This window comes from Squalius cephalus, assembly GCF_949319135.1.
Source record: "Squalius cephalus genome assembly, chromosome: 16".
NCBI classification, from domain to species: Eukaryota; Metazoa; Chordata; class Actinopteri; order Cypriniformes; family Leuciscidae; genus Squalius; species Squalius cephalus.
The window spans coordinates 3,309,833-3,332,575 of NC_137137.1; the positions used below are offsets into that span (position 1 = coordinate 3,309,833).

Here is a 22,743-nt window from a genome sequence, read left to right on the forward strand (position 1 = left end):
AGACTCCGTGCAGAGCAGCGCAATTCTGAGTCTCGCCAGACAGTCGAACTCGCCGTGAAAGAACATAAAGCTGAAATCCTTGCCCTGCAACAGGCCCTGAAAGACCAGAAACTCAAAGCTGAAGGTCTTTCTGACACCGTAAGTGTGGGTCACTGTGGATAAAAGCATCTGCTGGATGACTACATGCATGCATACTCACTCTGTGTTCATCAGCTGGGCGATCTGGAGAAGAAACACGCCATGCTGGAGATGAACGCGCGCAGCCTGCAGCAGAAGCTGGAGAGCGAACGAGAACTCAAACAGAGGCTCATGGACGAGGTGCTTCACTTTACTAGCACGCAAAACACGTATTTAACCAATAAATAAATTGATTTGAGCTGAAATGATCAATAGTCCAGTCATTTTATGAAAAATGTTGAACAAATTGCAACAGAAGCAAACTCAACTGATTTTGTATCCTCAATATGTCTTGAGTAAGGAAAAAATGCCCTGAGGAATCCCATTAGGCCGGGGAAGTTTCGAAAAAGACCCAAATATCGCCTATTCATACGCCTATTCATTCTTTCTCACGTGAATAGGATAAATATTTTAACCTTTAGATATCACCATCAAAATTACTGAGTTGATTACTTACATCAAGACAAACAAAAAATGCATTACAAGTTTTTTGAAATTGTTCGTTAACATGGACGAACAGTGCATAATCTAATTACAGATGTGCTAATTTGCATAAATACCACAACAGATCTAAACATTGGGTCTAGCCAGGCGAAAATGTCTTGTTGAATCTTGTTGACATATAACAGTAAAATACTTAATGTTAAGGTCTGAATGGAACCCATTTAGGCTACCCTATGAGCATGAATACATAGAGGCAGGAAGAAGTACTTTAGAGACCAGCCGTTATTAATTTTTAAGAGATTGGGTTTGGGGCTGGGTCCATGGGACTGTTTCTGGGGGACGAGTCTGAGGGAAGAACAGGAGACAATGGTAAGGAGAATGCAGAAGACAAAAGGTAGGTAAAATAAAAAGTGAATCCCCAGAAACAGTCCCACGGACCCATCTCTGCAATAATAATGAATAAAGGCTGGCTTCTAAAGTGTAATCGTGCATCCTTAGCATAGCCTGTGTGTGTCATGCTGTGACTTTATTTTCTCAGCAAGCGAAACTGCAGCAGCAGCTGGACATGCAGAAGAGCCACATCTTCAGACTGACTCAAGGACTTCAGGACGCGCTGGACCAGACCGACCTTCTGAAGACTGAGCGAACAGACCTGGAGTACCAGCTGGAAAACATACAGGTGCACATACACATGTACTCTTCAAAATAAAGGCTCTTTATGGGCATTGATGGTGCCATGAAGAACCTTTCATAATTATGGAAACTTTCCATTCCACAAAAAGCTCTTTACAGTGGAAAAGGGTTCTTTAGATCTGTGTTTCTCAACTGGTGGGTCGCAAGACAGTTTTGAGTGGGTCACGAAGTGTGTAGTCAAAGAAACAACAAATGTAATTCTAAGGGCCCTATCTTACACCCGGAGCAATGCAGCGCCAAGCGCGACACAAGTGTGTTTTGCTAGTTTCAGCCCGACGCAGTTATCATTTTCACGTCCTGCGCCACGTTGTTTAAATAGCACATGCATTTGTGCCCATTGGCTGCTGGTCTGAGAACGAGGTGTGTGTTCTGGCGCATTGTTTGAGCGTTGCTATTTTGAGGCAACAGAAATAGACTGCGCAATTGACCAACTGAAACCTGGTCTAAAGTCAATGGCGCGATATTTTTTTTTGTTATTTAAAGAGTGCGTTTGTAATGTGCGCCTATAGGTGGTCCACAACACGTGCAAACTCTGCTTATTAAACACACAGGGACGCACATCAGCACACAAACATGACAGATATTTAAATAAAAGGATTGCAATGTAAAATATTATTATTGTGTACATTAAGATATGGTGGAATCCGGCTTGTCCCGTAGATGGTCTGAATGCACACTTTAACCTTGTGCACGAGCAGATCCGTTTGTGCTCTGGAGACGCGTTCGGTCTTTCCACTATCAAAATCCGTCATGTAAACAGCGAATCCGCTATGGCGTGATTACATTTTTCGTCTTCAAACTTAACTTCGGTCTCCAGCCGACAAAGTTTAAATCCCGTCTGTCTAACGCTCTTCCCATAATGTTCACTCATCAGGTTAGTAAGTGGAGAGAAGACGGTCTTTTGTGGCTGTTTGAACACATTCGACCACATGAGCGTTTACACTACGAAAGCAATCCAGTCGAATGTGTTTTCGACTACCTCTGGAAGAGGTTGAAAGTGGACAAGCTCAAAATGTTTTAGACCCTGTTTACACCTGAATTTAGCGTCGTCCACTTGTGATCCGGCAGAAAAGGCAGAATGCTATGCTGAATCCGAAATCACCCCGTATAGCCTTAAATAGAGCATTATTTGACGGGACAGCCATTTGTATGCTGTCTGAAAACATAGTGCGTTGAGTGCACTCATTCAATCCCACATTGCACCGCAATAACGAGTGTAGGCTACAACTGATGTACGCTCAACAGCTGTCCGAATTCACTCACTCATTTTAATTCACTCCTTCATGTGAACAGTATTAGTGGACTAACGTAGGGAATAGTGGGGGGCGATTTCGGATTCAGCCCTAGTGTTTCAGTTCAGTTCAGTTTATTTCTAGAGCACATTTAAAAACGGCCACTGGCCGACCAAAGTGCTGTACACATTAGCAACACAAATAATACTAAACAGTTTAAAACAGAACAATCATTGTAAGCTACAAGCAACAGAAATTAAATAAGTTTTGAGACATGTCTTGAACTCAGACAGAGAGGAAGTCGATCTAATATAAAGTGGGAGCTTGTTCCACAGTGTGGGGCCGGCCGCTTCAAATGCTCGGTCTCCCCTTGATTTTAGCCGGGTTTTAGGTCTCTGAAGAAGTGTTTCATTCCGAACATTCCCAAAGGTGTTTTCTAAGAGTATTCTGGCTCCCCTGCAGGCGGCGTATTCTCACGAGAAGGTCAAGATGGAGGGGACCATCACCCAGCAGAGCAAGCTCATAGACTTCCTCCAGGCCAAGGTAGAGCACCCCTCTAAGAAGAAAAAGGTCAGAGTCATCCGCTGTAAATTCACTTCATTAACTAATCTGACTAACTGCTTGCTGAGCTGCGCATTAGGTGTCCCTAGAGCTACATATACGCCAATAACCGCATACTAACCGTGCAATGCGTCAGCCAATCAGAAATCTCAGATATATATATATATATATATATATATATATAATATATATCCATATCCGCCCTGAATATGTGAGTTGTAGAAAGGGACACCTAATTTGACTGGATATCTAGGGATGGAATAGCAGGATAGAGTCCTAGCATACTGAGCTCCTGTAGCTGGGCACAGGAGTGAGCCTGAGCGATTCACTTCGTCTCGTGTTTTGGGTGCAGGGGCTTTTTGGTGGCCGGCGTCGAGAGGATCTGCTGGCGGCTCTTGCTGCTCAGGGTCAAGCGCAGGGGTCCGCTGTGCCCTCCGGGACCCCTGTTCCCCTGCAGTACAGCGACCTGAAGACCGCGCTGGAGAAAGAGCGAGCTCGCTGCTCAGAGCTGGAGGAAGCGCTGCAGAAAACACGCCTGGAGCTCAGAGAGGGTGCGACGCCGTTACACACTTTTACTCATCTTCCCTGTCGTCACATTTGGAACCTGCTTGCTCGTTTTCATTTTTCACACCATAAAAATCTCCTTTTGTGTTCCTCAGAAGAAAGAAAGTCATATAGGTTTGGAATACTTTGAAATTACATATTTTACACACTCACACACGCGTATGAATATATTCACACACACACACACACATATATATTAGTTCAAAAGTCTCTGCTTAATTATGACGAGAAAATAATAAAACAGACTATAATTATAACAACAATTATTGCAATAAACACTACTGTTCAAAAGACTGGGACTCTTTTTTATTAATATTAATGTTTTTATTCTGTAGGATGCATTAAATTTATCAAAAGTGAGAGTTATGACATTTATTACAAATATAATATATTTCAAAGATTTCTATTTCAAATAAATGCTATTCTTTTGAACTTTTTTTATTCATCAAAGTTTCCTTAAAAATTATCATAGTTTCCACCAAATTATGAAGCGGCACAACTGTTTTCAACACTGATAATAATCATAAATGTTTCTTGAGCAGCAAATCATCATATTAGAGTGATTTCTGAAGGATCATGTGACACTGAAGACTGGAGTAATGATGCTGAAGATTCAGCTTTGCTCACAGGAATAAATTACATTGTTAAATATATTCAAGTCGCGAACAGTTACTTTACATTTGAATAATATTTTACAATATTTCTTTGTACTGTGTTTCCGATCAAAGAAATGCAGCCTTGGTGAGCAGAAGAGACTTTTGAACAGTAGAGTGCTATAAACAATAAGTGAAATTTGATTAAAAATTAAGCAAACGTGCCGCACACTGTGTGTAATGTTCTCAAACGTGACATTTATCTCTGTACGGTCTCACTGTATTCTGTTCCCTCATCAGTTCAGTTTAATAAAGCTCTGGAGCACAGCGGTCCTCCAGCCACCCCGGGTCTGGCTCGCCAGCAGCTCATGATGTCCACAAAATCCAACAAGTCCCCGGAGCACCAGCCCAGCCTGATGTCGTCCAGCTCCGGCCGCAGGAAAGACGCTGCCAATCCTGAAGGTTAGAGCGGAGACATGGAACATTTGCAGCCTTTTTAATATTCAAAACTTAAGCAAAACAACAGCTGTGTTCTCTTGGTCCTTCTTGCCATTTCATCTCATGCTAAGAATACAGGGAAATTAAAGTGCCCCTATTATGCTATTTTAAAGGCTCCTAATTTTGTTTTGAAAGTCTCTTACAATAGGTTTACATGCATCCAAGGTCAAAAAACACTTACATTTTCTCATAATATACATTGCAGCTTCAGCTCTTTTCTCACAGTGTCTGAAACGGTTCGACCAAGAATTCAGTCTCTCTAAGCCCCGCCTCTCTAAGAGCTGCTCTGCTCTGATTGGTCAGACGACCCAGTCTGTTGTGATTGGTCGACCACTTACAGTGCTTGTCTGAAAACAAACGCTCATTATCATATCTGAATTTCGGCTCTTGTTATACAGTGATTCGAACAGTAACGATGGGTTTTACCGTATCAATCTCATCAAAGTGGATTTGTGTTGTCAGCAGAAAGCAGCGTCTTCTCGACATGAACAACACGAACCAAACCCTTCCAATCTCAGAAAAACTACAGTGTTTGAGGGCAGGGCAAAGCAGACATTATTTGCCAGCAGCCAATGAAGAGCCTAGGCTGGCATTATGCAAATTTGTTACAAACTATGTAGGTTTGAGCAGGAAGTCAGACTGGAATTACTGACGCCTCATTTCAGCAGTTCAGAATCGTTTCTTTCTTTTAGGAGACAGCGAAACTATGCAGACCTTTTACATTCACGAACAGCTCTATTTCTCACTCAATGAAAGATAATATCCCAAAAAGCATAATAGGTGCACTTTAAATCAGAAGCTTGTAGGAAAATGCTGATTTGATGCTGATTACTGTTTGAATATAAGATGAGAGGACTCCAGACCGTACGTATTTACAGTAGATGTTTTCGCTCATGTCTGTCCACACTCACTGTCCCCTTTGTTGTCGTTCCACAGAAATAAGGAGAGTCACTTCTGAAAGTAAGTTCTTTCTTAGGCGACCCACTCTCAAGAAACCGTGCCATTTATTTATGTAAGGATTTTTCAATGATTTCATTATTTGTGCTTTCGTTTCAAAAGGTTACTGCTCAGCTTTCGAGATGAGTAAAAAGTAAAAACATCATGAAGTACAAAAATTTTAGTTTGAACCATGTGATCAGAAAGACTTTGATGTAATATGATAAAGATCAAATCATTATTTTCATCATATTTAAATCATCAAATGGGGAAATGTCTCAGCATAAAGGGGTTTTAAAGAAAGTGAGGGACACAGACAAACTGCATTTTTATGCATAAAATGCATTAAGCATTTTAGAAAACACACACACACACATTTATATGTATACATACAAATTGGCTAATAATCAGATTAAAATAATTTTTATTTTTTTTAAATACACACTAAACAGAGTATAATGTGACCATGTTCAGTCATAGAGACACAAATGGCACTGTTTCCTGAGAATGAACCAGGCGTCTCTCTGTTATCTATTCTTTCTTGATATGATCTTTTTATTCCTGCAGAGATAAGCTCTCTGGCCAAATCCAAACATGTCATTCTAGCGAATGCTTCAGTTGAAGTTTTATGGGGGTCCTACACTCAATTTGGTATCAGGTCATCGTGGTTTGATGGCTGCAGACTTCCACTCAGGACATCACGGACTGATTCTGGATATCCGAAGCTCCTGCACGCAGATCAGTCAGGACACTGAGCTTATCTCGTATATACACTCGTATTTATGGCCATACTCTTGCTGTATGCCATGCAGAATGCGAGAACTCCCGAAATCCTTGCATGTTTGTACTCAAGCCACCAAGCTTGGACAGTACAGGGATTTCTTCATCCTCTGGTGGAGAAATGTTCTCAGGAGAGGACATTTTCAGCTTGAATTGGCCTGTTTGCATAAGTTATATAGACGGGTATAAGAGCGTATTTAAGAGCGTGTGTTTGGTCCTCTAGAGTACACCAGACGTGTGAAGGACAGGATCCATCACAACACTCCTCACCGCTTCACGCAGGGGCTCAACATGAGGGCGGCTCGCTGCACCGTGTGTCTGGACACTGTCCATTTTGGACGGCAGGCCGCGACCTGCATTGGTACGGATCACACCGAAACCCTTTCCAAATAAACATACACCATCACTATACTTACGGTAGGGATGTGCTGATGCCACTTTTTCCATGAGTATGATAAATATACATTCATTTTTGGTACTTGCTGAGATCAGTACCTGTATTTTCATTGAACTGCATTGCCTAAGTTAATTGTTTTTTTCCTAGTCAAAAATACAATTTAACCACTGAATCAACCTAATACATTCATTTATATCAACAAAACAAATTTGCAGTTGTCAAATCACGGAGAAATAGTTCTGTAAGGCAACAATTGCAGGTTACCAGAGTATGAATATTAGTTGGCTTAATTTGTTTAGGAAATATTTTGCATATGAAACCAACTTTTCCTCCTTAAACATTGTTGTTTGACCCAATCAGGTTAAACTTAGCTTAACATAATAAATCTAGTTTTCATATGTGACCCTGGATCACAAAACCAGTCACTAGTCGCACGGGTATATTTTGTGGCAATAGCCAACAATACATTGTATGGGTCAAAATCATAGATTTTTCTTTTATGCCAAAAATGATTAGGATGTTAAGTATCATGTTCCATGAAGATATTTTGTAAATTTCCTACCGTAAATATATTAAAACATTTATTTTTGTGAGTGAATGCAGTTAAAACGCGAACATAAATTTACAACTTTAAAGGCGATTTTCTCAATGTTTCAGTTTTTTTGCACCCTCAGATTCCAGATTTTCAATAGTTGTATCTCGACCAAATATTGTCCTATCATAACAAACATGCAATGGAAAGCTTGCTAATTCAGCTTCAGCTTATTTATTCATGAGATGTATAAATCTCATGATATTATGACTGGTTTTGTGGTCCAGGGTCACATATTTCCATTAATAAACAAAAGTACATTTATACTAGCAATATACTTTGTGATATATTGCCTTGGCATTACATTTGTGAGTGTAAATGAATGAGAGGCAAATTTAACATCTTTCTCTCTTCTGACCAACGTAATCAATCTCTCAATATTTTTTCCTGTTTTGGAAAGTCGTAGAAACACTATTGTGGATTTATTTTCTTGCTATATGTGCTGTGCAGTCCTTTCCCTTCACCACAACAGAAGTTTCCCCAACTATGACTTCTGTTTCTGAGAACCACAGAAACGTGAAAAGAGTCCATTGTTGTTTGTTAATAGATTGCTGAGCCAATCATGTCAGCCTGGGCTAAAGCTGACGATGCTGATCCTGTTTCTTCTTTCTCCTGTTTTAGAATGCCATGCTTTGTGCCACCCGAAATGCTCCCCGTACCTCCCAGCCACCTGTGGCGTTCCCACCGAGTACGCGCTGCATCTGTCCGAGGCTCTGTGTCGGGAGAAGGGAAGCACCTCCGGCCTGAAAGACGCTGGCGGACACATGAGGCTGGAAGGATGGCTGAAGCAGCCCAGGTGAGCATGTGACCTCAGGTCTCCTGCTGCAAACAAGTCAAGTCAGCTTCATTGATATAGCGCTTTTAACAATATAGATTGTTTCATAAAGCAGCTTTACAGTGATAATAGGAAATTACAGTAACAGAGATTGTTTGGCTTTACAGCAGCTCTAGAATAAAGTTGTTGTCCTGCTAAAGTTAGTTTTGATTGATTCTCTTTCGTTGCAAAGATCATTAGTTATTAACTTAGGGGCCGCTAACACGACACCGTTCTGACAGAAAACAGAAAACCCTTAAAGGATTAGTTCACTTTCAAAAAAATTTTGCTGATAATTTACTCACCCCGATGTCATCCAAGATATCCATGTCTTTCTTTCTTCAGTGGAAAAGAAATTAAGGTTTTTGAGGAAAACGTTCCAGGATTTTTCTACACAGAATGGACTTCAATGGCAACCAACTATACCAATGTTCAAAGAAGGTTCAAATGTCCGTCTCAATGCAGCTTCAAAGTCTCGACACGATCCCAGTCGAGAAATAAGAGTCTTATCTTGCCAAACGATCTGTCATTTTCTAAAAACAAAAAACAAAAACATATATATACTTTTTAACCACAAATGCCCATCTTGTACCATCTCTGAGATGCGCCACGTATTACGTCATCACGTTGGAAAGGTCACGCAAAAAAATATAAGATGTTGGACGATTTTGAAGATGAAGGAGAAAATGAGATGGAGTTTTTCGCCCTTTTGAACCGGAGAACACCGACTTAGACAGATGACGTGACGCGTGACCTTTCCAACGTGATGACGCAATGCGTGGCGCATCTCAGAGATGGTACAAGACTGGGCATTTGTGGTTAAAAAGTATATATATATAATTTTTTTTTAGAAAATGACCGATCGTTTCACTAGATAAGACCCGTATTTCTCGACTGGGATCGTGTCGAGACTTTGAAGCTGCATTGAGACGGACATTTGAACCTTCTTTGAACATTGGAATAGTTGGTTGCCATTGAAGTCCATTCTGTGTAGAAAAATCCTGGAATGTTTTCCTCAAAAACCTTCATTTCTTTTCGACTAAAGAAAGAAAGACATGGATATCTTGGATGACATCGGGGTGAGTAAATTTTCAGCACATTTTTTTTGAAAGTGAACAAATCCCTTAACGCGTTCCGGCTGCTCATTCGCACAACAACAGTGCCTGGTGGCTCGAGAACACAAACCTTGAAATAGGTTCCAAGGTGCAAGCATTGAATTAAAAAAAAAAAAAAACGTTATTTCCGCGTAAACTTCAAAAACGCAAATCTGTGAAAACGTTGACGGCGTGCACATGCATATTACGCGTTTAGTCTATAGGTATGCGCATTTGAATATATATGTGCACAGGCGTGTAGTCTCTCTTTACAAATTGACTTCAACAAATTACTTGTCTGGTCTTAAAAATGTTCAAATACGAATAGGGAGGAAACCGTGAACGCTAAATGTGCCTGGAATTGTGGTTGTTTTCCTGCAGAAATGGGAAGCGTGGTCAGGGCTGGGAGAGGAAGTACGTGTTGTTGGATGGATATAAAGTGATCACGTACGAGACAGAACCAAGAGATGGTCTGTGAATATTCTTGCTTTTCCCAATGTGCATCAGTTCAGTTTGCACACTGCATGTTATAACAACAACAGTTCATCCCTGCTGGAAAATCTTGAATCATACCCGCTTACGGTGGTCTTGCTGAAGGTTGGATTGTAGTAGCTTGTGTTTTATCCTGACCAAGCTGATCAACAAATCAACCATCTAGACATAGAAGACCAGCTTGAGGAGGTCTGCTGGTCTGACAAAACCCCTCTAAAAACATCAATCCAAACCAGTCTGACCAGCAGAAACCAGGTTTATGGCCAATGTTGTAAATTCTATTTCTGATTTATGAAAACTTGCAGATTTTATTTCTGATCTGTTCGTTTTATTTCATTCAATGTATGGAGAGTGATAAAAAGCATTTCGTTACACATCATACTTGTGTATGGTTGTGTGTTTAACTTGAATTTGATTAAAAAAACACTTTTTCTAGCTGGGAATGACCATAAATGACCAGCTAGAAACCATTTTAAACTAGTTACCACCTTAATCAAGCTAGTTTGATCTATTTTCCAGCAGGGAATGTGTTCGACAGGTATGGAATGATGTGAATGATGTATAATCTGTCCTCTCAGAGTCGGTGAAGGCGCTGGATGAGTTTGAGTTGTGTCTCTCTGATGGAGACGTGACTGTTCATTCTTCTGTCGGAGCCTCTGAGCTGCCCAACACTGCCAAGACAGGTGACAAACCTTCTGTGGAATTACACTGTAAAAGAAATCGGAGTGTCTATTTACACTAAGTGCAAATAGCCCGCCTTGTTGGCAGAGGCTATTTACACTAACTCCGCCCACTGACGTCTGATTGGGCCAGACAAAATTACGGAAGACGCTGGATCGTCATTAGTAGCATTAGTGTAGGGGTAAGACGGACACGTGGCAGAAAGTTTTGACGCAAATCAACCCGAGTTCGAAGTTCGAGTTCCTTTTGCTGAACTTGTTCCCTTTTCCCATCATGTATCAGATCGTAAAAGTATTTCTTTTCTATAAAAATGAAGAAAATATTTGAAAAGTGGAAATAAACGCGTTTAATAATAAACTGTTTATCGGTTAGGGTAGGGAGGGCTTTATTGTCCCAATAAGGTGGCATCCATTTAATAATTTTAATAAATATAATTATTTACTCTGTTATTATTGCATACCATTTAATGTACAACAACACTGAGGTGCAAATAGTATCTGCCATTATTTATACGTAGAAATAGCATCTAACTACTATTTGCACTTATACTTGGTGTAAATAGCATCTGTCACTAAGAAAATATGCTATTTTCACTTTAGTGCAAATAGCCGCTTCCCAAAAAAATCTGGTAATGATTATTGGAGCACATTTGACAAGAAAATACTATTTCAGTCTTTTTACTCAAAAACTTCGTTTAGTTCAATGTATTACTTTCCATTTCTTTGTGAATTTTTTTTTGGATGTGGATTCAGAAAGTAGCCAATGTCTGGAGGAAGACATTGTGAAGACGTGTTTTCCTGTCCTCTAACATGCACATTTGTACGCGCTCAGATGTGCCGTACGTGATGAAGTTGGAGTCGTCTCCTCAGTCGACGTGCTGGCCCGGTCAGACTCTGTACCTCATGACTTCAGGATTCTCGGAGAAGCAGCGCTGGGTGGCCGTGCTGGAAGCCATCGTGGCCAGCAGTCGTGGAGCGAGAGAGAAAGCTGAAGCAGATGCTGTGAGTGAGACGAACCAGAAACACCACTCGTTCTGACATTTAAAGAGTGTGTGTGACGATATAGGGGGAAAAACTTTTTAACTGTACAGCTTGACGCAGTCTGAAGTGTACAGTATATCTTGAATGCACTGCGAATCTCTTTGAATAAAAATGTCTGCGAAGTGCATAAAATATAAAATGCACGTTTTAAACACTTGCATGCTCATGATGGTGTTTTTGGTTTTGTACAGAAATTGTTGGGTAACTCTTTACTCAAGCTAGAAGGAGACGACCGTCTGGATATCAACTGCACCCTTCCATTGACTGACCAGGTATCTGTGTCAATCCCCTAATTTTACTTTCAGTCGGTTTGAATTTTCAAGGTTTATTCCTTTATTTTCAGTCTATGTTAGTCTGTTACACAGTCGTCGGGTTATCTTGTTTTTGTCATCAGATTGTGTTGGTTGGCTCAGAGGAGGGTCTCTACGCCCTGAACGTGATTAAAAACTCCCTCACTCACATCCCGGGACTGGGATCCGTGTTTCAGATCCACATCATCAAGGACCACGACAAGCTGCTGATGATCGTGGGTGAGCAGAGAGACCATGAACCATCACTGCGGGTTTCAGAAACCAAAACTAAAGGATTCTGACTAAGAGCCCTTGCAACATTAACAAAAGTACCATAATATCATGCATTTTTGTCCTACACACCATGGTTAATAATACCATTTTTTTATTCCTGAAGCTCAAAGAGTAGAGCATGGTGCTTGCAACACCAAGGTCATGGGTTCGATTCCAAGGGAATGCATGAACTAATACAAATGTATACGCTTTAGATAAAAACGTCTGGCAAATGCATAAAAAAATGCATTTTTTAATGCATATTGTTTGGCTTTTATCAAAAGCGACTTGTGAATTCAAGGTAAAAATATTTTTCAGTTTGTGGATTCCATGCAAATTGTAAATACCTTTATGAAAATACCTTGGTACATGCATATACTAATCATTAGGTATTAATCAAAATGCCATGGCATTATTGCAGTACTGTTTTTGCAAGGGATGCATGTGAAATAAGTGGATTACGATGATGTGTTGTAGGGGATGAGCGTGCGCTGTGTCTGGTGGAGATTAAGAAGGTGAAACAGTCTTTGTCCCAGTCTCACCTCCCCACACTGCCAGAGATTGTGCCATATATCTTTGAGACCGTCAAGGGCTGTCATCTGTTTGCCACAGGCAGGGTAAGGCCGTGTGTTTCACTGCATTGCAACTTCCACTATTTTTTGTGCAATGTGTTGCATCATGCCCTTTGTGACGTGTAACCCAACAAATTTGTACCTTACACAGTATTTTGTGTCTACTCTTGCTTTAGATAGAAAATGGTCCATGCATTTGTGCTGCAATGCCCAATAAAGTCACGATTCTGCGATACAACGACAATCTGAACAAGTTCTGTATACGGAAGGCAAGTAACGTTTGAGATTCTGAGTCTTGAAGCAAAAGAACTCGTCTTTGCAGCTGTTTGCTAAATTTGATGTGACAATGGTTGATGTGCTTTGCTTTCTAAACTCCTTCACACGGACACACCTCTAATGATCCTTCTCTTCATCTCTCAGGAGATTGAAACGCTCGAGCCGTGCAGCTGCATCCACTTCACCAGCTACAGCATCATCATTGGTACCAATAAATTCTACGAGATTGAGATGAAGCAGTGTGTTCTGGATGGTAGGTATTACAGTGATGTCCTGTGAGCCAGTTAGATGAGGGTCAGTCCTCAGTCTCCTGTATCATCGGGGATGTAGATGTGATGGATCTGTCATTTAAAAGCATTTCGCTAGTCATTTTCTCCACATTTGCATGTTCCAGCGCAGATATCAGGTTGGACCGGCTGGCGGGCCATTTGTGAGAACATGATCAGGCACTTATAATTTGTAATTGTGCATTATGTAAACAGCGTTTTGCATGATGGGCTGTGTTTGGCAGAGTTCCTGGACAAGAATGACGTGTCGCTGGCGTCCGCTGTGTTCACTGGATCCTCCCACTGTTTCCCCATCTCCATCGTCCAGGTGTCCAGCACTCCACAGAAGGAGGAATATCTGCTCTGCTTCCACGGTCAGACACCCGTCACACCGTCTAAACTACAGCCATCTCCAATTGCATGACAATATTAAAGCAATAGTTGAGGCAAAATCATTATTTACTCACCGTCATGCTGTTCCAAACACGTTTGCTGCTGTTTTTTCCTGTAATTTATGTATGAACTATGCCTTTAAAAAAAAAGCACGTTAATTACTTTGCATACATAATGTTATATACCAATGGTCTAATTAATACAAGGAAGTAGTATTCAGCATGTATACTATTGCTCTGTTTTATTGAATACTCAATTAACTATCAGTGCAATGCTTGACTTTACTTGCCATTGTCAATGTGGTGAATGAAATGAAATCAACCTAATTCTTTGATTAGCCAGAAGTTAAGACAAAACAAACAAACTCTGATTAAAAATGCAAAATAACTATTTATATTAGTCATAAAACTTTATGTATAACTGAAATAAACATGGTATTTAGAAATTTTCTCCAGTTGTATTTATAATTGGATGCTGCCAGCTGCAGAATTAAACAATAAATGTGACGACAATGCAACATGCTACATTATGAACATTTTTATTGCTGAAAACTCCATACTACTCCATCTATATTTTAGAAATAGTGGGTAGTATACAATAGCTACAGCCGTCACAGGTCTTAGATGAAAAATACAATTAAAAACACTTAAATTGTATTGATTTTTTTTGTACACTTTTTTCTATTAAATTTCTGATAACAGAGATCGGTGTGTTTGTGGATGCTTATGGTCGAAGAAGTCGCCCTGATGATCTCAAGTGGAGTCGACTTCCCCTGACATTCGGTTAGCCAGTCTTCTTTTTTTGACAAACTCAAATGTGCAAAATGTAATGATGATCATCTTCAGTATGGATGCACTGATCATGAATTTTTTTTTTTTCAAGCAAATTGGCCAATTCCAATACTGGATTTTTTTGTGTTCTTCCTTTAAGGAAATTTATTTGTTGTTTATTTGCTCTATAACAGACCAAGCCTAAAAATTAAAAAAAAAAAAGAATTATATATATATCTATATATCAGTAGCCTTCCTGAAATAAGAAGCAACCACTGCATTTAATCATGACCCAAACAAAGATGCTTCAAACAGGCAGAATGAGCAGTTGTTTTTTATAATTGGATTGTATAATTTCAAGATTTAAAGCTAAAACAGAATGGCCTGACTTTAGCTTCGTGACAAAACAGCAGACGGACTGAATCCAAATGCAGATTCACTCTCTGACAGTAGGTGGCGCTAATGGAACATATATGGGATATAGCTTTTACCGCTGTACACAAAGCGGCGCTGCTCTTATACATGGGCATTATGCAGAGGTAAGATGAAAATTAATGCCATCAAACTTTTCTGAAGACAGTCAGTTCCCTACAGAGATTCATTCATATAACCCCCCCACCCCAATTCAATATTTATATATTTCATCCAATATTTCAGGCATCGCAAACAGTGAGCTAGCTGTGCCTGGTACAGTGTTTGCTTTGCGTCCGTCTTCAGTGTCTCTGTTCTGTGTTAACGTCCTGTTTACAGATTTTATAATATTTCCACACAAAAGAAATTTTGGGAAATGATTGCAATGCAGTTTGTGTGCAAATCTGGAATAGAGATTGGCCTAAAAAAAAAAAAAAAAAAAATTTATGTCCGGTCGACCGTGCATCTCTAATCTTCAGAGTCACTAACTGAAGCATCTGTCTGTTTCCAGCTTTCAGAGAGCCGTATCTGTTTGTGACCAACTTCAACTCGCTGGATGTCATTGAGATTCAGGGACACGCAGCTCTTGGGTAGGATGACAGCAACACTGCATGCACATAAGAAACCAAAATAACAGAGAGTGACACTAAATCCCCTTTAAAACAGGCCTCCCAGTTTCGCTCACCTGGACATTCCTAACCCCCGTTACCTGGGACCGGCCATATCGTCTGGCGCCATCTATCTGGCCTCGTCCTACCAGAACAAACTGCGGGTCATCTGCTGTAAGGGCAGCCTGGTGAGAGAGTCCGGGGAACTGCAGAGGACCGGCTCCAGCAGGAGGTGCGGGTTATTTACCACAATATATTAAACTTACAGTCCCGCTTTGAAATATGATTTAACCACTTCTTATATGGAGATGGTTTAGGAGTGTTTTATGTGAAGTAATTACCTTGGGCACACGGTCGCTCATTTAGAAAACTCCAAATTCATCAACATTCCAACGAGGTTAAAAGATTGATGAGTGTATGCATGTGTTGTGAATTAAGTGAGAAGTTAAAATGTATGTATAAATATGAGTAATGTATGCAATTATTAGTGAATGAGATTCAGTGTTTTTTTTCATTTTGGTTCATTCTGAGCAGAAAACAGAAAGCCGGAAACATTAAAATACAATGAACAATAATGTTGTAACCTGAACATACTATTTGTGTATTTATGTACTTCTGGCAAAATGAGAAGAAAAAGGATGACATGTTTGCTAGATCTATAATCTGACATGATTGCCACAGTGTTATCTGTACCGTGTTATGTTCATAATATTTATGTGATGATATAGTATTAGTATGTATTAATATTTTGAATGATCTTTTATTTTATATTTTCTTTTTAATTTAAGTTTAATACTTTTTTTTAATTGAACTTTTATCTTTCATTTATTTATTTTCATTTTTACTTCTAGTAATTTTAATACTTCAACGTGGACTTATTTTATTTCAATTAGTTGCCATGGCAACATTTCTAAGTTTTTCATCTAATAATTGATATTTTTTATTTTACTTCAGTCTTAATTCATTTAACAATATACATTTTTTAAATTTTTAGGTAACAATAACAGCACAGGTACTGGACAGGTGAACTCCTTCCTGCCGTAAAAGCAAACAGGCAATGAAAGGATTCAGCCAATAGCAAGTGATGTAATTCTGTTAAAAAAACATATTCAATCTGAAACGGTTGCAACAACTTTCTTTCATGTTCTACCAAAAGTCACTTTTCATTCCATTCATAATCCCAGCAAAAATGGACGTCTATTATAAAATTGCTGCTCCTTTCATTGTTTAAAAGCAATCAAATATTTGAGCTTGTGCATTTCAGTGATCTTCCCACGGTTCAAGGGATTCTCGCTGAGAACATCCCTTACCTGTGGAAAAATCACACCACGCGTTGAGTTGCTTAAAGGGATAGTTCACCCAAAAATGAAAATTAGCCCATGATTTAGCTTACTCACCCTTAAGCCATCCTAGGTGTATATGACACTCTTCTTTCAGACGAATGCATTCAGAGTTACAAAAAAAAATGTCCTGGCTCTTCCAAGCTTTATAATGGCAGTGAATGGGTGTATGTTTTTGGAAGTCCATCAAAGCGCATCCATCCATTATAAAAGTGCTCCACACAGCTCTTCAGGGGTTAATAAAGGCTTTCTGAAGTGAAGCGAAGCGTTCATGTAAGAAAAATATCCATATTTAAAACTTTATCGACTAAAATAACTAGCTTCCAGCAAACGGCTGTACGCATTGATTTACGGTGAAAGAGTAACCCTTGAACTTGACGCACAACGTAATGACGAACGCGGTTGACAAACCCTGTTTGTTTGATCCGCGAGAGGCGTCAAAGCTTACGCTCCTCCTACATCTACGTCATACATCGTCCAGTGTTGCTCTTTTGGCGTAAGTCGACTTGCGTACGTCCTTTTGCCGGAAGCTAGTTATTTAGTCGATAATGTTTTAAATATGGATATTTTTCTTACACGAACACATCGCTTCACTTCAGAAGGCCTTTATTAACCCCCGAAGAGCCGTGTGGAGCACTTTAATAATGGATGGATGCGCTTTGATGGACTCCCAAAAACATACACCCATTCACTCCCATTATCAAGCTTGGAAGAGCCAGGACATTTTTTAACATAACTCCGATTGTATTCGTCTGAAAGAAGAGTCGTATACACCTAGGATGGCTTCAGGGTGAGTAAATCATGGGCTAATTTAAATTTTTGGGTGAACTATCCCTTTAATGCTTGAATATTTCACATGCACATGCGTTTCCGTGCATCATGCATTTACCCAAATCAGCCATTAATCTGACCTCCACAGCAGCCCAAACAAGCGTGGGCCGCCCACGTACAACGAGCACATCTCCAAGCGCCTGGCCTCGGGTCCCGGGGCCCAGGAGGGGCCGCTTCACCGCGAGCCCAGCACTCCTCACCGCTACCGCGAGGGCCGTACCGAGTTCCGGCGGGACAAATCTCCGGCCCGGCCTCTGGAGCGCGAGAAATCCCCCGGTCGAGCTGTGCTAGACAGCCGAAGAGAGCGCTCGCCCGGGCGCTTCGAGAGCAGTGGCAGCGAGAGAGACCGAGAGCGCTCGCGGCTTCACACTAGCTCTGTACGCACCCAGCTGACGCCCGTCAACAAGGTACGCACGAGACACTGCCACGTTAACTGTGTATCCTTCTAGGGATACAAACCTCAGGTTTGGCGATGTTCATGCATGCACAAATACATGAACATCCGCTGCTTAGTTAAATTCCTTCTAGTTATGGCCTCAAACAGGGTGCACAGTTAATGCCCAGTCTCTGGGAAAATCAGCATCCTTTGCAGCAGTAATGATGTTTCTGCGTCAGACAGGGAAGTGTTGAAGTGACCTCTTTATCCTGGTGGTGGTGTAGGTTTGGGACCAGTCTTCAGTCTGAGAACGTCCCGGAGGGATGACGTAAGAGCCATCGTCCACTTCCAGCGTGGATTTAACAGGCGCTCCGTAAAACTCTGAACTGTATCATCTCATGCCTGTAACCGTGAACCGAGCCATGTTGTTTCACTCGAGTCTGGGACGTTGTGCTGCTGATGTTGTAAAATCTGTCCATGCTGTAACCATTCATGAAGGTCCATTGTGAACTGCAGTTTTTTGGGCGAAGACCTTGAAGGAATATCTCGGGTTCAGTGGAAAAAACTCTGTAATAGCATTTCGTGGCATAATGGCCATCACCACAGAGAATCATTTAGTCTCTTCCATTCTTTTTTTGGGAGTACAAATTGTGGTTACAGTAAACAGAACTTTATGAATTTAAGGCAAGACACTACAGGCAAAACCCATTGTTTTCTTCAGGCACTGGCTGAGATTTTGGGCTATTTTGCTTCTATCAGACTTGAGGAAAGTAAACATCCAAAATACACATTTAACTGTTTATTAGACTTTATCTATTAGCATCTGTAGATTTCAGTTACAATACATATCTCTAAAAGTGGTGTTTTTTTTCCAGAAATCTGCAGCACTTTCATGTTTTATTCATATGTATTTACTGCAGGTAAATGTTCATATAGTATTTGCCTGATGACTTGATTTTATTCCTGAAAACATTACAGTACAAAACACAGTAGTTTCTGATTTATGAAAAACTTCAACTCTAATAAGTCAACAGAATGAAACAAGAATCTGGCCTTTTCCATATTTCTGTTCTGTAAATGTATCCACATTAGTTAATATTTAATTATTGCATATACATGACTTTCAGAAAACATAATAAAACAGTAATAAAACTTCCATTTATTGGCTGGGACACTCTATGTGTTATTTGTTCCTCATGTAAACAGGCTCATTCTGGCATCCCACATTTACTGGCTTTACATAATCATAGCGGAAGTTATTTTATTGGATATATAACTGCACTGACGAGTTTAGCTCGCATTAAAAATTTAGCTACTTTCATTGATCTTACTGTAACCACCATTTTTGGTTTAGATAAAATTATGATCTGTGGTAATCAGCAAACCACAAATGCTGTCGATTTATATTGAACCCGGGATATTCCTTTAACCACATGATTAGCACATTGTAAATATGGTGATTTAAATTTTTATAGCTAAACGGAACTTGACTGATGAAGCAATGAAGTCTATTTTTTATGCTATTAAACTGTTTGTATAGACAGTTGAAATGGGTTTCCTACAGAAAAGTACAGAAAAGGTTTTATTTCCCTTAATGTTGTATGCTAATGTGGTAAACAGTCAATTTGGCTGCTCTTAATTAGTTTGTCCGGTTTTTTAAGATATATTTGACTGACATTATCGAACCTACTGCACATTGTATATTTTTATGCTAATAGAGTTTGAGCTTGTAAATCTTTTTAAGGAGACCCGTCATGTTCTCGCTACAACAAGTGTCCTTGTGATGTTCAAGTGAACTTATCGTATTTTGTTGGAAATAACGAAGCTTTCGTCGACACACAGCAGCAAATCCACGGGGCTCTTCTGGAAATTTCTGCTGCTTTCTCGTTAACGGACGTCGTCCTGTTGAGCTGTGTGATCATGTCCGGTAGGGTTTGTAGAAGACCTGTCGTTCCTCGTGGGATATGAAGCTCAGTTAGCGGCTTTTCGAGTTCAGTTCACGGGTAATTGTAACTAAACGCCTGAGTGATCCTATCAAACGCATGATAAATCTGACTTGGGGCGTCCCGTTATGTACTACCTTAATATTGATAATCGATGTTTTTCAACCTACAAGGCTGCTTACCTTGAGCTTTCTTTTTGTATAAAGAAATGATACTATATTAAACACTAATAAAGTATGAGCCATACCGTATTCTTAGCGTTGAGTCATTTATTTATTTTTTGGGTCTGTCAGAACATCACGTGTTCACTAGCAAGCGCTTTTCAATCCATTAAAGGGGTGGTATAATGCCCTTTTTTACAAGATGTAAAATAAGTATTTGATGTCCCCAGAGTGTGTGTGTGAAGTTTTAGCTCAAAATACCCCACAGATATTTTTATATAGCATAGTTGTCACTTTTTTGAGGGTGAGCAAAAACACACCGTTTTGTGTCTGTTCCTTTAAATGCAAATGAGCTGCTGCTCCCGGCACAGGGGGCGGAGCTTCAACAGCTTGTGCCATTTTACCTCACACACACTTTTAGACTTTTATGTTCGAACCGGAGTCAGATGATGTCAACGGAGTCAATGATGGAGAGGCTCGAGAAGAAGTGACAACATGTAGAAGCAACAAGACATTTCTGAATGGTTAGTTGATGAATTTATCATTTATGCAACTGATGTGTAGTTATCGTCTAGCCACTGATTAGCATATTCTGTCTTGATAATCTATAAATCGTGTTATGGGGGCGGGGTTTATGTAAATTTTAGGGTTAGTGATGTCACTAAGCAGGGCTACCAACTCTCACGCATTGAGCGTGAGACTCACGCAATTGACACTTTTCACACACTCTCACGCCACACATCCATTTTCTCACGCACAGAAAAATTGCGGAGCAAAGAGGTAGCCTACTTTTAATATTAAACACTAATTCTCATCTCTTAGATTCCGTCAATTTTATTACGAAATTCAGACAAAAATACGTTTGGCGCTTGTAAATGTGACGTGACAGATCGCTGAGCACCTCAGTTCAAGTGCACGTGAACCGATCATCTGTTACTTTTTTATTTAAAGATGCAGTACAACTTACCGAAAGTATACATAATATCGACCAATTAGTGTTTTTCAACCACGGAAAGAGGTCAATATAACAGCAGGAGAACAATTATGTCACATAATGTTACATTTACCCCAGGAAAGCAATAGCATGTTAACTGAATAGAAAAAATAGCTAGAGAGGAGATTTTGCTGAGCACTATATTACATATTTATTATTTTTTACTTATGTCATTAAATAATTGTTATTATAACAAAAAACTGCATTATATTTAATTTAATTTGTTATTTTTAACCTTTAATAATACCAGCAGATTGGGCCCTCTATGTTTACAGCATTAGGTGAGATTTTTTTTTTTAATAAAATTTAAAATAAACATGTATCCAAATTAGTCAATATTGAATCAAAATCAGAATCAAATCACAAGAATGGAATTGAAATCTTGAAATTTTTGTCAAGCAATAATAAAAACTGTATCCTACCAGTCATTGTACAATGTAAACATTGTAACATGTTGTCACTAAACTTCATAAAATTCTATTTAGTTACCAAATGTTTTGACAATTACACTTATTGTGATGCAATATTTGTTTTTACATACAGTGGTGCATAATTACTTATCATTACGTATTACTATTTACATTTCAAAACCATAAGTTTTCACTTTTAATTGTTGCCATGTTATTTATGTGCTAAGAGCATTAAATATAAAGTAGGCCTACTTTATTTAAAAATAATATAAATGTAGAACATATACAGCCAGTACAACAGTATTTCATATAAAAACACGCAATTAAACAAGACAACGCTCTTCATCACCACTCACTGTAATGTAATGCTACAGAATGTCAATCTATTGACTGCTGGTCCATTCATGCACCACATTTAATTTATTAACTCTTTTGTAGCCTATTATTGGTCTAATTTCTCAACCTTATGTAACCCCGACCCTTTTCAGCTCTTCGCTCGTTGTGTTCTGTCTTCCAGTTTGTAACTCCACAGCATGAAGACCTTACAGAGTTATAAATGAACTAAAATCTTCCTGTTCTACTGACATTTATCATGACATCCACTTCAAACGTTACAATGCTAACAATAATGTGTTAAAATAAGCAGTAAGTAAATCCACTTCACCAGCTAATTATTCTTCGACAGCGATACCATAGAAATATACAGAGCTACCACAAAAACACAAGTTCAAAGGCTAAATTCTAAAGATGGCTGAGCACTTGTTTCTCTGGCGCGTAAGGTCTATATAGTATGAACAACCCCTTTTGTAAAAAGCATTATCGAGGCTGTTTAATGGGTCAGATACAAAAGCTCGTTTATTTTTATAATGTATAATTTGCTTTTTTTGTCTCTAATTAAACACCCAAGATTTGGTAAGTGGTCTGTAAATAAACATTAAATAAATTAGGTTCAAATGCATTATATGCAGTTAAATGTCAGTGTAAACGAGGCTCTAGTTTATTAGTTTTATACATTGTCACTGAAAGTTAATGTTAAAGCCTCTAAGGAATACTTTAAGCAAGAAGATTTAATATCAACAACTTTAATGGAGCAAGATTTATGATAGTGGAGTTAGATAAGCAGAAGTGTACATGTACAGCCTTACACACTGATGTTATTTACTAAATCAGGATTTCTCAAACTGGTTCATATAAAATGTATAATTCAATTATAATAATAATAAAAAAACAATAAAAATGAT

General features: G+C 39.3%; 1 protein-coding gene across 7 annotated transcripts in view; it reads left to right on the forward strand.

Moving 5' to 3' along the window:
- citb (citron rho-interacting serine/threonine kinase b) overlaps nt 1–20,182 on the forward strand; it is a 65,752-nt gene extending 45,570 nt beyond the window's left edge. For 3 of the 7 annotated variants that reach the window (XM_079897639.1, XM_079897638.1, XM_079897644.1), the window contains 22 exons: nt 3–138; nt 214–318; nt 1,160–1,300; nt 3,009–3,116; nt 3,460–3,658; nt 4,565–4,726; nt 5,699–5,722; nt 6,702–6,839; nt 8,089–8,263; nt 9,757–9,845; nt 10,446–10,550; nt 11,380–11,549; nt 11,780–11,860; nt 11,983–12,118; nt 12,629–12,768; nt 12,900–12,992; nt 13,144–13,252; nt 13,511–13,639; nt 14,360–14,440; nt 15,351–15,429; nt 15,506–15,679; nt 17,707–18,271. In XM_079897639.1, the coding sequence (XP_079753765.1) occupies nt 3–138; nt 214–318; nt 1,160–1,300; nt 3,009–3,116; nt 3,460–3,658; nt 4,565–4,726; nt 5,699–5,722; nt 6,702–6,839; nt 8,089–8,263; nt 9,757–9,845; nt 10,446–10,550; nt 11,380–11,549; nt 11,780–11,860; nt 11,983–12,118; nt 12,629–12,768; nt 12,900–12,992; nt 13,144–13,252; nt 13,511–13,639; nt 14,360–14,440; nt 15,351–15,429; nt 15,506–15,679; nt 17,707–18,067 (2,935 nt within the window). In that variant the 3' untranslated portion in view covers nt 18,068–18,271. The other 4 variants (XM_079897640.1, XM_079897641.1, XM_079897643.1 and 1 more) reach the window with 4 other exon arrangements.
- Nucleotides 20,183–22,743: the final 2,561 nt, after the last annotated feature.